Raw genomic sequence first — 14,018 nt, 5'->3', positions numbered from 1 at the left:
GCTAACAGCTCCGTAAATCACGAGATACGAAAGCGTCTCGTGCTTTAAACGCGCGAAGTTGGAAGAACCTACGAAGGCGAGTTTTAAATCAAGGATATCGCGTGGCTGAGCCTACGCCCGTCTTTAAAAGTCTAGATGAAAACAACGACGCGGTTTCCCCAGTGAAAAAATTGAAACTTTCAATGACGAACCTCCGTGATTCTTCCGAGTCCTGCGGGTGGCTCATCAGTGTTTCCTGCAATAAATATTAGTTTTAGTTTTACGATTATTCTTTCTTAAGTCTTGGAGGGGATCGTGTAAATGTTTCTGAAGTATCATATTTATTTTGATGTTCATACTTATTCGATCTCCTCTTTTATTGGTAGGGTTGAAATTTGACTTCGTACAAAGGTGTCGCGATATATGCGCAAATACTTGCTTGAAATAACAGTAACAAACGAAGATGGAATTGTGGACGCATCAGGGGGTCGCGGAAAGGAATAATTAGACCAACCAGGCGCGTGGCAGAGGACGCATCGAAGGGTCGCACCTATTCCCTTATTCCCCTATTCCCTGAGCAACCGATCGCAGGGAGAATCCCTCGGTTTGGGCCGCGTGCTCGGGGGTGCGCACGCGTGTACTCGCGCACGCGCTAAAAATTCCCTGATAACGGCGGGCGTCCCGACGTCCTCAGTACTGGCTGGAACGCCGTAACGTCGTCACGCGTTCACCGATCCTTTCAATCGTTAATTGGTCTATATTTACCGATCGCTTCTATCGACGCAAAAAGTCTTGACGACCGATTCGATCGCTGCAGAATGAGATGCCGATTTTCCGTAGACGCGAGAACCGCGACTACGAGACCCCCGCGATTTCAGCGCCTCGTGACACCGACTAGCCGTTCAAGGCCAAACGATAACACGTTCGTTCGCACGATCGACGAATAATCGAAGGATAATAACGCGAGGATTCGTCGAATTGGCATAATCGGTAGTCGAGGAGTAAACGCGAGGATTTGTTAAGTTTCCTTGGAATATTGGAGGATAATAACGCGAGGACTTGTAAAAATTGCAAGGTCGTGAAATAATCGGAGGACTCGAGAAATTTTCACGAGCGACTAACGAGTGGAGAATAACGCGAGGATCTATCGAAATTCTCTAATTCGTTGCCTTATCAAATTTCCCTTGGCAAATTCTACTTCTGGTTCAACTGTTAATCCATCGGACCCATCGGGGATCAAGAGTCGCTCGAGATGCGCGCCTCTTCGCGGGAAAGACGGTGTCCCTATTCAAGTTTCGCCTGGATGAGTTAACGCGCTTGGATGCTCGTGAAACCTACGTAAACAGTCTTCGTGGAAAGATAACGATCGACGGGGCGATCGATACAACCCTTAAATAGGAAAAACGCAAAGAAAATTGTATCCTCGATCCGCGATGAGGACATAGTGACGCGCCGAGGATCGTTTCCAGCGAGGGATCCTGCAGAAACGAGCGATCCGTCGAAGCCGACCATGATGATGCTTCTTCTGCTACTGTCGCTGCTACCTCCGCGGGTACCTGCCTCCGGTAAGTCGATATTTGCGATATAATCGTCCTGTCGTCGCGATATTTTTATCTCTGCGTCCGAACAGACAGATATTTCTGCACCTTGGCGTTAACGATACCTGCAACAGAGACCTTGTGGTGGCCTGGACTATTATCTGGATGCAAGTTTCGAGTAACGAATGAAACGTAAATATTTGTTTATTCGTTACTCGGTAACCGACGTCCCTACCATGTTTTGCGAATGGACAATTAAAAATCCAACCGAGTAAATTGCTTCCAGGCTAGCTTCATTCGTCGTATGTTATTCTGGCAAAATTTCACCTATCTCTGGGTTGCGCAAAGTCATGCCACCTAGTCCGTGGGTAATTAACGCGACGTGGCATTGTATGCTAAAATTCGCGTGCACCGTGAACTCGATTTCAGCGTGGCCGACCGCGAAAGCGAACATAAATTTGCCTACGGTCGGAAAGCAGAGCGCGAAAATCGCACCTCTACCTGGTTCGAATCACGATCGCCGCGCAGTGGTTTCAAATACCAAAAATCGTAGTTGTAATTGAACTGACAGAGCTTCTATTTAAAATTCATTAAGTGTTCTATCGAATGCACGAACGATTCACCTGTTACAGTCAGCTATTTTTACTCGAAGGTGTAATTCGCATAGAGATATTATAGATAGAGCAGAGAGGACATAAGCCTCCCCACCAATCTCTGCGAATGCGAATGTAAAATATAATTATTAAAATTATAAACGACAACCATATTTATTATTAACGTAAAAATGATATAGAGATGCGCTGCTAGACAGAGACAGATATAGTACCGCCGTTTTTCTTTCTTTTTCTTAGGTGAATCTTCTCCCCTACTCTATCTATAATATCTCTACGATATTTCAATGCTAAATCAACCCGTACACAAAGAAACTATTATTTTCGAGGAATCAGTTTAGTCAGTTTGAGAAACAGTTTACGATTACGGACACTCACCTTCCGGGAATCGTTTCTCGGTCAAATTTTGAACCAAACAGGTCCACGCGAAGGTTGAACCGACGATGACATTCGCACTTGACCGTAATCAGAAAACGCGATATCGCGATGTCGCGTGCAACCTCGGTCTCGCGTGATTCCAATGCAGGCTAAAATCGATACTGCCCTTCGGTCGACTTTACACGTTCGCGCGTACCTTTTCGAGCGACTATCGCTGACTGTTTTCGTACGGACGTAAGATAATTGCCCTGGCAGTCGTTACCGTGGACAGTTCTCAAGGGAAACGTAATAGACACCATTACCAGAGGTGTTTCTGTAAACAAAATAGGCTCCGTCGATGGAACATTAGTCCTTTTCTCATTAGCGCGCGCTGGAAACAAGTAGCAAAACTATGCGACCTAAATGTCGGACGGTTACGCGTGCCTTCCTAAATGTAATTGTTAAACAGAAATACGCGCTGGTTACCGGCAAATTCATTAACCCGCCATCGTGCTTGTTTGTCTGGCGCTCGATTAATTACAAAATTCCAAGTGCGTGCGTATGCGCCGGTATCTCGTGAAAATGTAGAAACATGCAAACCAGTAATTTAATTGGAGGAAAACACGCGAGCGTAACGGATCACCGTAGAAATGATCGTTTTTCGGATGATCTTCACTCTTTTACATCGATCGACAAGAAATGGAGCTTCCGCGCAGGATGCGCGCAGGTGTCATTTAAAAGAGATCGAATTAAATTTGATGCTTTGGAGGAGTACGCTAAGGGTAGAAATAGTAGCTTCGAGCACGCTATCACCGATAATGAAAATGTTTCAGCTAAGTCTTCTTTGGTATAAATGATTGTAAATATTTCAACTCCGCGTGTGGATCCTCTTCGTGCTACTGCAACATTTTCAAACCTAGAGAAAACAAAGACGATACAATACTTTATGGTACAGGAAAATACAAATACTAACGTGAGTAAACATACCTCGGAATTTGCATGCAGATTCGGATGAGGGTATTCCAGGTCCAGCGCATACGAAAAATCGTCATAAATTCGCCAAAGTAAACTCCGTTGACCCGTTTGGCCGGCGAAAAGAGCCATAGTCGTCGCCCGGTAAGCTAGCAAGGCGATAAAATAGAGAAGAGAAAAAAACGAGTCGATTGTGCGTTCCTCGCGAAACCCGACGTGTTTACCGACACGTCGAACCGGCGGGCCCCCGTTTACATTCGGGGTACAATGGTTTTCTTTGTCGAGGGAGAGAATGCGACGAAAGGCTCGCTCGAAAGCGAGGATTCGATCGAGCCGACAGGAACGATCGGATTGAGTTCCGAGGGAACGCGAACGCGACACCTTTATCGGTCGTTCGCAAGAACGGTTCTCCATTCGCGTGCAAATTCTCCGCCTGGGAGGGAAAAAAGTCGATCGACTCGACATGTTACACAATACACCAGCGGACGTGGATAGCAGCGGCCACGACACGCTCGAATCACGAGTTCACCGTACGTACGATCGATAAAACGAGCCAACCCACAGGCAGAAACTAACGCCGATCCAAGGGACCCGTTGCGTACCTGCGATTAATGTTGCCTCGCACCCGCATGCGTTCCAGCCGAATAATTACGGAGTCCCATCTCCAGATGCCACGACTTTGGGAGTACAGGACCGATGACCCTCTTGCTCCTGCTTAGGGCTTCCGCTTAGAGCAGAGACCGATCAAACTATCGCCTAGGGCCCCAAACATAGCACAACATGCATAAACTAAATATCGTTCCAATAAATTACTCGATTCCGAATGTATTTCCACTCGATACGTCGTTTTGCAACGACTTGATCCCGAGTACAAGGGCTTAACAAACAAACAGCTACCGCGCTTATACATATTTGGGATGAACCGTCGCCGTTATTCTCGTTCTTACCGAATCTCGGCGCTATCAGGACGATAAGATAGAAAACGAAGCGTTTCAACTTCGCGAAATTGCTGACCTCTTCGTCGAAGCGAGAAGGCAACGTTAAGGTCGCGGGCGGTGAAATACGAACGTCAAATGTTGCGTGCAAACCTCGAAATCGTTAATCAAGACGGGTCTTAAAAGCAACCCTCGCCCTTACTGCAACTACCGATTCGTAATCAGAAAGGGGGGGTGTGAGCCAGAGGGAGGAGAGTTCGTGCATTATGCGCGCCTGCGGACGCACGCGGTTCGACCACTCTGACCGAAGAGAATCGATTCTTACGTTACCTGTGAACGTCTTGAAGCGTTGCGCACAGCCAAATTTTCTGAAATGATTTAAGGAATATTGGAATTCCGAATTGTTTCTACACAATACCCGATGACTTTACATTCTGCTTAATGATAAGTAAACTGACCAATCGTACGTCAATTACCTGGGTGATCCATCGCATGAATTATTGGGAGATGTTCCATCAGATGTAAGTGTGATTTATGCATGACGGTACACCGATTCATTTCAGTCCAGTGGCCAGACAGTCTTCGAAGGAACGATTTTCAAACAAACACGTACGTCTTGAAGAAGCTTGACCCGCTTGTTTTGCATAAGTATTGGATTTTTATTTTTGGGTTCATCTGAGAACCTTCACTTATTCAGCACTCATCGACTGCGTTGGATTACTTCAACAACGAGTGTCAGAGATAGAGGAACTATGACAGGCCGTCTGCAGATTTATATTTGGACTTCCGACGAATATAACTGGGGACCAAAATGGCTTTAACCGGAATATAAAAGCACCATGGTTATTTATACCAACATATTTTTTTGCTACTTTCACGTTCTCGATCGCTGAGATTCTGCATGTTATACGCAACGCTGTATAAACGATTTCTCCATTTGTATATAAATAAGATTGACGTCGGTTCTGGTCACGTTTATACGTATTTCGATTTCTTCGCGGATATCCTCTATCGTTATTTCATACATGTTTCCGTTTCAACTCGATCGAGTCCAAATGAAACGTCCCTCGAAACGAAAACCAGTTCCGTGATAGCAAAATCGAGTCGACGTTCCTGGAAACCTCTCGAGAGTGTCCATCGAGCAAGGCTTTGAATTTAATTCAATGTATCAAGCCTTTTAATTCAACAAGTAATACAGTCGAGATGAAGCTGAAAAAAATAATCAGCCATTCTAAAATGTATGACAAAATAGAAATAAAAATGTAATCAGTAATACAAACTGAATTCGCATTCTTGAAGTGATAGACGACTTCGATATCAGGACAGGTAATCAGCTGATTGATTAGTTCATATACAAAGAGCAAGACAGCCGTACGACGTTAGTCGAGAGTCAATAACCCCAGTCGCGACTGTATAGGATCATAATTATGGTAATAAACAGGCATGGATGTATTGGTGGTGTAGGAAGCAAACCGAGGAAATCTATGCTGTGCTATCTCGATCGCCGTGTGTCTCGTAGTATGGACACCAGATGATGGAACCATATTACAATTACAAGAGGGACAAAGAGAGTGAAAGTTAAATTTCGTTACTTTCAAATAAAACTACCTGTACTTAGATTCTATTATAATTTAGAACACAAGACAATACGGTTGGAAACGAACGACATGGCACTTTGAGACATTAAAATAAAGCTTGATTCTTGTCGGTTTCAATTGAAATGAAGCTTCATTCTTCTGCCCGTTAGTAAACCAGTGTTTCCGGTAGCATTGGAAATGTCGTTGACGAATCGATGCGTACGAATGAGAGTTTTGCGGAACACCTGGGTGCAAAGCAATCTCTTCGGAGTAGCGGTCATTAAATTTTACGATCCGAGTTCTGTCAGTTATAAAACTAGATAGCCAGAAGAAGAAGGCCTATGCATACCAAGTACCCCAAGTTATGAGATAGAAATGGGATGATTTACAGACTTGAAAGCTTTACGAAAATCAGCGTGTACAGCATCCGCTTGGAAACTTTTCTCGATGTTGTTTCACGTGTACTAGTGGCGCATAAAACGAGTTCGTTACACCAGGATACAAAATTATAGAAGGTCCTGATCGGATGATTCGATCTTTCTGTTCTCTTCGCATGTTCTTCTCCATTTTCTCAACGAAAAAGGAAGGAGGGAAGAGTGAAACATACATCGTATCACGAGAACCTGCACGGAACCGAAACTCCATGGTTCAATCTCTAATTAATAAATCACTGTTGAAAATTTAATCCATTAAGTATCAGGTATATATTTCTCTGCCCGTGAATACACAATGATGCTTGTATTTACGCCTGAAATGGTCATTTTGGTCTTCATTTTGCTCTTCAAGCTTTCTGATAATCTCCAGGAAAAACCTATTCGATAGCAGACCTGCCATGTTTGAAGAAATTGTATTATTCATTAGGCGCACTTAGACTCCACTTCTAATTATTACATGTGTTCAGGTGGGGGTATGCAGTGCCCTATTGTAGCGCTATCTGGGTCACTTACAGGTGTAACACTGCAAATTTAACGAAGTGGTTTCGATTAAAATTGCCTGACTCATTGGAATTAAATCGATCGTTGACGTTAATGCAGTGATTCGCAGATTTTGTAGCGAGGGTACATAGAGCAGAAGTTCGTCCGAGGAAAAGGACATTTCGGTAGATCGTAAAGGTTCTTCTGTACACCGTGAGTAAATCTATCGATCAGAGTACCTCGTGTTTGCTGTTCACGTTTCGCCTGATACGTATAGTACACGTACGCGGACCGTGTAAGCCAGTTCGTCGATTCGTTGCCTCCGAGAACGATGGTTTTCGACAATGAGCGTAATCCCGACGTTACATTTTTCTTCTTCCTATTTTTTCGTCTCATAGCCTTTGTTCTCCACTGTCTTTACGCTATTCCAATCTTTTCCTGCGATATCTGCTTACTGTAATGCTCACTGTTTATTTACACGCGATACAATGCCAACGATTCTTGCCTCGTTCGCCAGGATATTTTCGTTCTCCGCTGCACGCATATCCGATCATCATTTCCTGAATACCCGCGCAATATTGTCGTCACCGTCATCATTCTCTGGCTATGTCGTTCGCGAAAGTGAAGTATGTTCTTTTCGGAAAAAACGAAGCAATGGCAGCGTTGGAAAAAATATATCGATGCATAAAGGAGAATCGAAAGTAGAAATAAACGATGTGTCGACGAAGTCGAACGTTCATACGATCGATAAAAATTTACGATAAAAATTTTACGCTGTAGATCTGTAACAGTAACAAAATGTGACACGATCAATTTCTCGCGGTACACGCCATTTCAAAAGTTTTCACAGAGATAATAACAACGAACAATAGACTCCTGCATATTTGAATACTCCAGAGCTAAATAAATGCTTTCCATTTATTTTAATGTTACGTATTGTTTGCTTGTATATAAAGGAGTACCCATCCCCCGCTAATGAAATTATTATTATTGTTGCGCGACGGTCTTTGCTTGCTCGCGTGGATATCGGGACGAGAGCCGACAAATGAGGGTAATAAAAGGCGCGACAGTGGTTGGGGTTGGGGTCGCGATAAATTTGCGACATCCAGGAGTTACTATAGCGTTGGTCTCTTACGTTTTCTCGCGTAATAGATTGTAACGGTGTAATTTAATCTAAGGTTTATTAGGAATAGCGTTAGGTATGTAGGTGAACCGACATTAACAACGACGATCCCACGGGGCTTCTCGGTTTTGCCACACCCCATAACCCAAATACTAAAATGTACGTACGACCGTTTTGTCAAACCTTCTTTTCAACGGGTCCCGACCGTCTACCGCGATCGATTAATTAATTTGCAAATGCGACAACTGGTCTATTACCCTCGATCCTCGTGGATCTCACTATTTTCTCCGCGGAAGATATCCTAAAACGCGGTGTCGCATTTGCTGGTTGGCGTAACGATGTAAATTAAATGCAATATACCTTCTTCACGAACACACGAAGCTGCCATTTCTACGTTTTCGAAATCTAATCCTATTATCGACGCGTATCGAGTAATCTGTTTACAAATATTCTCCAATTTCTCGCGTCACGGTGGTTGGAAGATCATGTTTATCTAAATTTATCTCCCAATTTCCACTTGGTTTGTGTATCGCGTAATTTGCATTGAAAAGTCAAAGTCAATTTATGCCTCCATAGCGCAGTTTCGGTTCGGAGCGTGGCTGTCGTTGAAATTACAACAAATGTCGCACCTGGGAGGCCGCATTCGACGAAGCCCCCCTTTTTTCCGTCTTTCGCGCGAGTCCTGGCACGCTCGCCTTCGTTTTTCGTTCGACTAAAGCGACTCTTTGAATAGGACGATTAACGTACGAATACCTAATTTAAAAGTCTAAACGGAAAGACTGTTTGCTAGTAGGAAGACGAACGCCTCGGCCGGTCGAAAGTGAGTTTACGGTGGTTCCTTTCGGGTGGACGTATTACGCGTATGCTAATGCCGAGCCTCTTAAAGCTGGCGTTAATTAAATGCAGATCCAACATGCTACGAGGCTTGTTTGGCTCTCCGTGGAGGCCACGATTCTTTGTTTGGAAAAGTTGGCGCGTTAAAGACACTTTTGCCCCGTGTCTCCACAACGCGCCCCGGCAATGGTTTCTGCTTAAACAAAGACCAATATGTATAACGCGCATAGAAAGGTGGCCATTCCGTTCCTGGTAATTCAGATGCGATATTTTCTTCGTATTTCACGATTATGATATATCGAGCACAAGGCGAGAAACAGGTTGATTAATTGAATTTGCTATCGATATGTTTCCATCGACGGTAGAGCACATTAGGCGAACCCTCTGTGTCTGGCGAATGGTTAAGCAACGCCACTCTGAACTCGGAAGAACGTAAATCTGATAATGCATCGCTAATTAGGGATAATCGATCAAACACGCTAATGCACCGGTGCGCCGACGTACGTGCACGATGCTAATTAATCGAATTGTAATCGACTCGCCTCGAACCTTACAATTAAGATTATTAGAGACCAAGCTTCTACGCAAAGACGCAAAATAAAATACGAATTACAATACAAGTAGAATCTTTTAATCTAGAATTTATGAAAGAAATTTCCTAGTCGCGAAACGAATGCACAGCCAGAAGCGATCGACGAACCAACGGCGCACAGTAAAGAGGAAAATTAACCATCGCAGTTTGTCGTCCAGTGTATCGTTTGCACATTGCATCCGCAACATTATAACGCGGGATGTATGTATACCGAGCAAACAGTGCGTCGAACGACACGCGGTTGACCCTTGTCAACATCGCTTAGCTACGTATGTATTCGTTGATGTAACCACGATCGAACCAACGCTAGACACGAGCCACGATAATGAGAATACAACTGCGCAAATGTTTCACCTGTAGCAACTTTCGACGTTAAGTTCCCGTAACTCGATCGTCTGTTTTATTCGTGTTAAAAGTTACTTCCACTTTCAACCGCCGCGACTGGGAGGACACCAGGAAATGGACGGTCGTGTGAACAATCTGCTTCACGCGGTTTACGCCAGCTTCGGGCACTCGCGATTAAATTCGTTTTTGCGATATCGAGGAGTGGATACAGAAGAATGAAAAAAATAGATCGATCGATCGTTCTCTAGTAAAATAGATTACGCCGAATGAAACGTAAGAATTCTTTCACGCAAATCGTGACATCTACCGAGACGCGATATCGAGCGCTTGTTTAATTCACCTTTTTATGCTCTATTATTGGCACTTGGATGAGCTTGTCCCAAGACCCCAACGCAAACATATCGGGGCAGTTTTACTGGCAATAAGGTGCCGAGCGCTTAATCAAAGTTGCGGTAAACATGGCCTACTTTTTAAGAAGCTGCCCTCCTTCATCGATCAGGCGGAACGATCGATCGAATCCCGAGGAAGGTTTCATAGCCACCGCCGAAGTAAAGGGCTCGATTGAATTAATCGGGCAAGGTCGACCGTAGAATTGATGTATCTTGCTTAATTGTACGGAGAGTACCGAGAACGCAAGCTCTCTCCTCTCGCATTGATTAATGGTACGGATAGTCGCTTAATCGAAATTATTGTCAACACTCTTCATCGAGTCTGATTTCATTTATAATAATAATCATCATTGACGTGCGAACGAGAGTCGTCGCACGCGCTTGGAACGGGATCGACCAGAGCGAGAAGAACGATTTCCGCGATCGTTAATTACGCAACGTAACGCAATGCGTCACAGCAGCCGCGAAGGGAATAAGAAATTTCCTTTCGTACGGATCGAAGATGGGTGGTGGCGTTGACGGACAGTTTTAGGCGAGCCGGGAGCCGGGAGGCAATAAAAATCACCGAAGATTTTAAGAAGGTCGTAAGTTCGTTGTTACGGCGCTTAACAGTTGGTCGGATCTTTCGACGGGGTGTCGAAGTAACCTAAATATAGTTAAGCTATTTCCGAATTCGGAGCGCCTCGGAGCGTCATCGAGGAACTCGGAGGAATAGGTGAGAAATGGAAAAGGAGGAAACTGGGTGATAATTTAAGGAACGACAGGGAACGCGCGCCGTTATTTATCGATGCCACATGCGCGCAGGTGTCCATGCGTGTGGATCGTGCTCCACCTACTCCGCGTCACGAGTTTGCTTCAAAGTCAAGAAGCAGTCCGTCTCGCAAGCGTTACGAGTCGATAAGAAACACATTTCTCCTACTCGGTATACAATCGAATCTCCGGCTCGAGGAAGGAAACAGTCCTGAAACTTTTCCTTTGGGAAATTAAAAAAGCCTGCATGACCTACTCATTTTTCATTCTGGTAGAACGAAATTCTTACCGAACGTTACATGTTCATAGGTGGTATAGATACGCTATTCCTTCATATATGGCAAACACGAGATGGAGAATTTATCTCCGCCTTCGCACTTACGATCTTTGCACGGCAAAGGCGGAGATTTATTTCTACCCTGGGGCCCTGAAAATTTAAATGAACAACTTACACGAAAGACTAAATAATGAGCTCTGTATAGCAAAACTTGCGACAGAATCATTGGTTTTCCTGGAGCATAGACTTCGGCGACGAAGATTGACTATCATCGTCAATTCATAACCAAAGCAATGTAATCGATTACTCCATCGTTCATCGTAGACACAGTTATAAAGTAAGGATTGTAAAGTGTACGAATACTAAAGTTGCTCGTCTCGTTGGGTTGGGCGACCGAGTCTCGATCAATTTACAGGGCTCGCGCAAGGATCCACGGGGAAACACTGTCCATGCCAGGGAGTTAGGGTGGCTCCCATCGTCTGCGTTGAGTCTAGGCCTCGTCCCGACCCTAAACGCGGAAGGTCCTTGGAGATCGCCGACCCTGAGGGCTGTACCTCGCGAGTTGTATGGCTGCGCGTATCGTATTCACGGTCTCTGTTTTCGGGAATTGTAACTCGATGTGCGAATAGGGTTTCCAGGTGCAACGATCTCGTGCCTGCGCACCTAAAGCGCCGTTCTCCCGTTTTCCTGCCCGTTGTCGCGGTGATACGATCCTAATGGGTTCGAAAATGGTTCCAGCACCTGGAAAACACGTTGCTTTGGTTGACGTTGGATTTCTGATATACGCGTTCGCAGTCCGAAACGAATGGTAGAACTAAGAGCGAAGTAGTGGCAGCAAAGCGCGAATTGGCCATCGGTGCAAAGCGAGTTTGACGCTCCTCTTCGACCTCGGCGCTACCGAATCCACCCACACGCTCGTTGGAAGTCGCATATCACGAACAGAGGACGTTGAAGCTGTTTAATAAATCCCCCAGCTTCGAGCTCGGTTAGGTCCATTGAAACGCGTTGAGTATCATTTTCCAGGTTCGTCGAGGATTCCTGACGTCCAACCGGTGACACCACCTATAAACTGGGATTAGGGGAGACAGTTACCGTCGCAATGGTTCTCTCGCGCGAGCGTCCCGTGTCTAGGTCTCGGGGTTGACTGCGTTCGATACCGCAAATTAATAGTCCATTTATACAACTCCGGTGGAGAGTCTCTTCTCGATCTTTGTCGTAACGTTAATGGCTCGAGAGCACCGACGCCGGGTCAAAAAGTCGATAATAACGGTTCGAGGAAGCGTGGAAATGAGGAACGGGGAAAGGACTCTCTACCCGGCGGAGTTTGTTTCTAAGCATCCTCGACTAAGAATAGAAGATACGAGGCACTGGAGCCGAGCGTCGAATCTCGCGATCTCCCCCCAGCTCGGTCTGTTAGTAAATATGCAAATAAGTGTGCGTAGACGTGTGGAAACAACACTTGGATCAATCTGTAAATAGCGTGAATAGATCTAGCGTGAAATTAACGAGGGTTCGGCGTTGAGCACGTACAAGTCCTACGGCCACCGATACAGGAATCATTGTGTTTCTAGAATTCTCCAACATAAAATTCCGCGATAACCGTTACTATCGTAATTTCGACTCATCGCGTACCCTTTAAAGCACCCACCCCGTGTCCGAACCGCTAAAGTGCCACAGCGGTTCGAGCGAAATTGGTGCTCGAGGGGTTAAGGAGCAAAAATGGTTCCCGACGGTGCATCATTCATTCGAGTAACGAACCAACGGTGATCTATATATCGGTTTCGACTAAAAGTTGCAAAGTCGTAAGCATCGTCGACTAATAATAGAAGCGACGCTGTACTTGAGCCGAGCGTCGAATCTCGCGATCTTTCCAACTCGGTCTGCTCGTAAATATGCAAATAGCGCGGCGCTTAGCACGCGAAGAACTCTGTACAGGGTAAACCATAAGCGAGATCGTATTAACATGCCTGGAGAGGCGTGCACGTCGTACGCAACGCGTCGGAGATACCGTGGATATAACTCGACTTTCGCGTGACCGACGTCTCGCGGCTGCACGCTTTTCCTGACGGTCCCTCTCCCCGTTCGCCGTTGCCTCGCCTTCGCCCTCGTTCGCTCGAAAAACCTACCACCGAAATATCTTCGTTCCCAGTGCTTTTCACCGAATACCCTCGTTCGCTCGTAAACTCACTTAAACGCAGCCGAATCGCTCGCGATGGCTCTCGACGACAGGAGCACCCTTATCTTCTCCCTTTCCGAAGGTTCCTTTCACGATGCGTAATATCGGCGACTTTAGCTACCCCCACGTCGGGAATGCATTGTCTTTTGGGCTCAATTTGTGTTCTCCGATGTGTCCCCTCGAATAGTTGTTACTGCCGTAAGATTCCAGCACCGATATTACGAGGGCAGCTGCAATACGACAATGAAATAGTTAGCAAATCGAATAAGAGTTCTTATCCCGAACGGAATCTGGGTTTATATTAGCGCATTCGAGTCAAATCTCTGACATGGTGTCCGTTTATTTTAAAACAGACTTTAACGATAAATCAATGACGACCACTGCTTTATAACGTCAAGCTCATCCATCTTCTGCAGAACCGTCGGCTGTCCAACGTAATCGATTATTTAAATGTTTCTATTGTACGTACATGGTAGGCCATTCTACATCGGTAACCACGAAAGAGCTTTGCATTAATGGATTCATACATGTGCTCCACTTCGGCAAACCGTTCTAAAATAACGGGATACACTTTCTGGGGCACCAATTTTGGGTCGTTCTTTGAATAATACAGTACTTTAATGTCGAACAAAATTAATACCGCGAGGCA

General features: G+C 45.2%; 1 protein-coding gene across 2 annotated transcripts in view; it reads left to right on the top strand.

Annotated features, from left to right (window-relative positions):
• Positions 1-511: 511 nt before the first annotated feature.
• The window catches only part of LOC128892532 (proto-oncogene tyrosine-protein kinase receptor Ret), a 28,027-nt gene continuing 14,520 nt past the window's right edge, over positions 512-14,018 (top strand). For both annotated transcript variants that reach the window (XM_054153031.1, XM_054153030.1), the window contains exon 1: positions 512-1,544. In XM_054153031.1, coding sequence (XP_054009006.1) covers positions 1,490-1,544 — 55 coding nt within the window. In that variant the 5' untranslated portion in view covers positions 512-1,489. The remainder of the gene's footprint in view (positions 1,545-14,018) is intronic.

The sequence above is a fragment of the Hylaeus anthracinus genome, unplaced genomic scaffold, assembly GCF_026225885.1.
Source record: "Hylaeus anthracinus isolate JK02 unplaced genomic scaffold, UHH_iyHylAnth1.0_haploid 12002, whole genome shotgun sequence".
NCBI classification, from domain to species: domain Eukaryota; kingdom Metazoa; phylum Arthropoda; class Insecta; order Hymenoptera; family Colletidae; genus Hylaeus; species Hylaeus anthracinus.
This window is presented reverse-complemented; position numbering and strand designations above follow the sequence as displayed.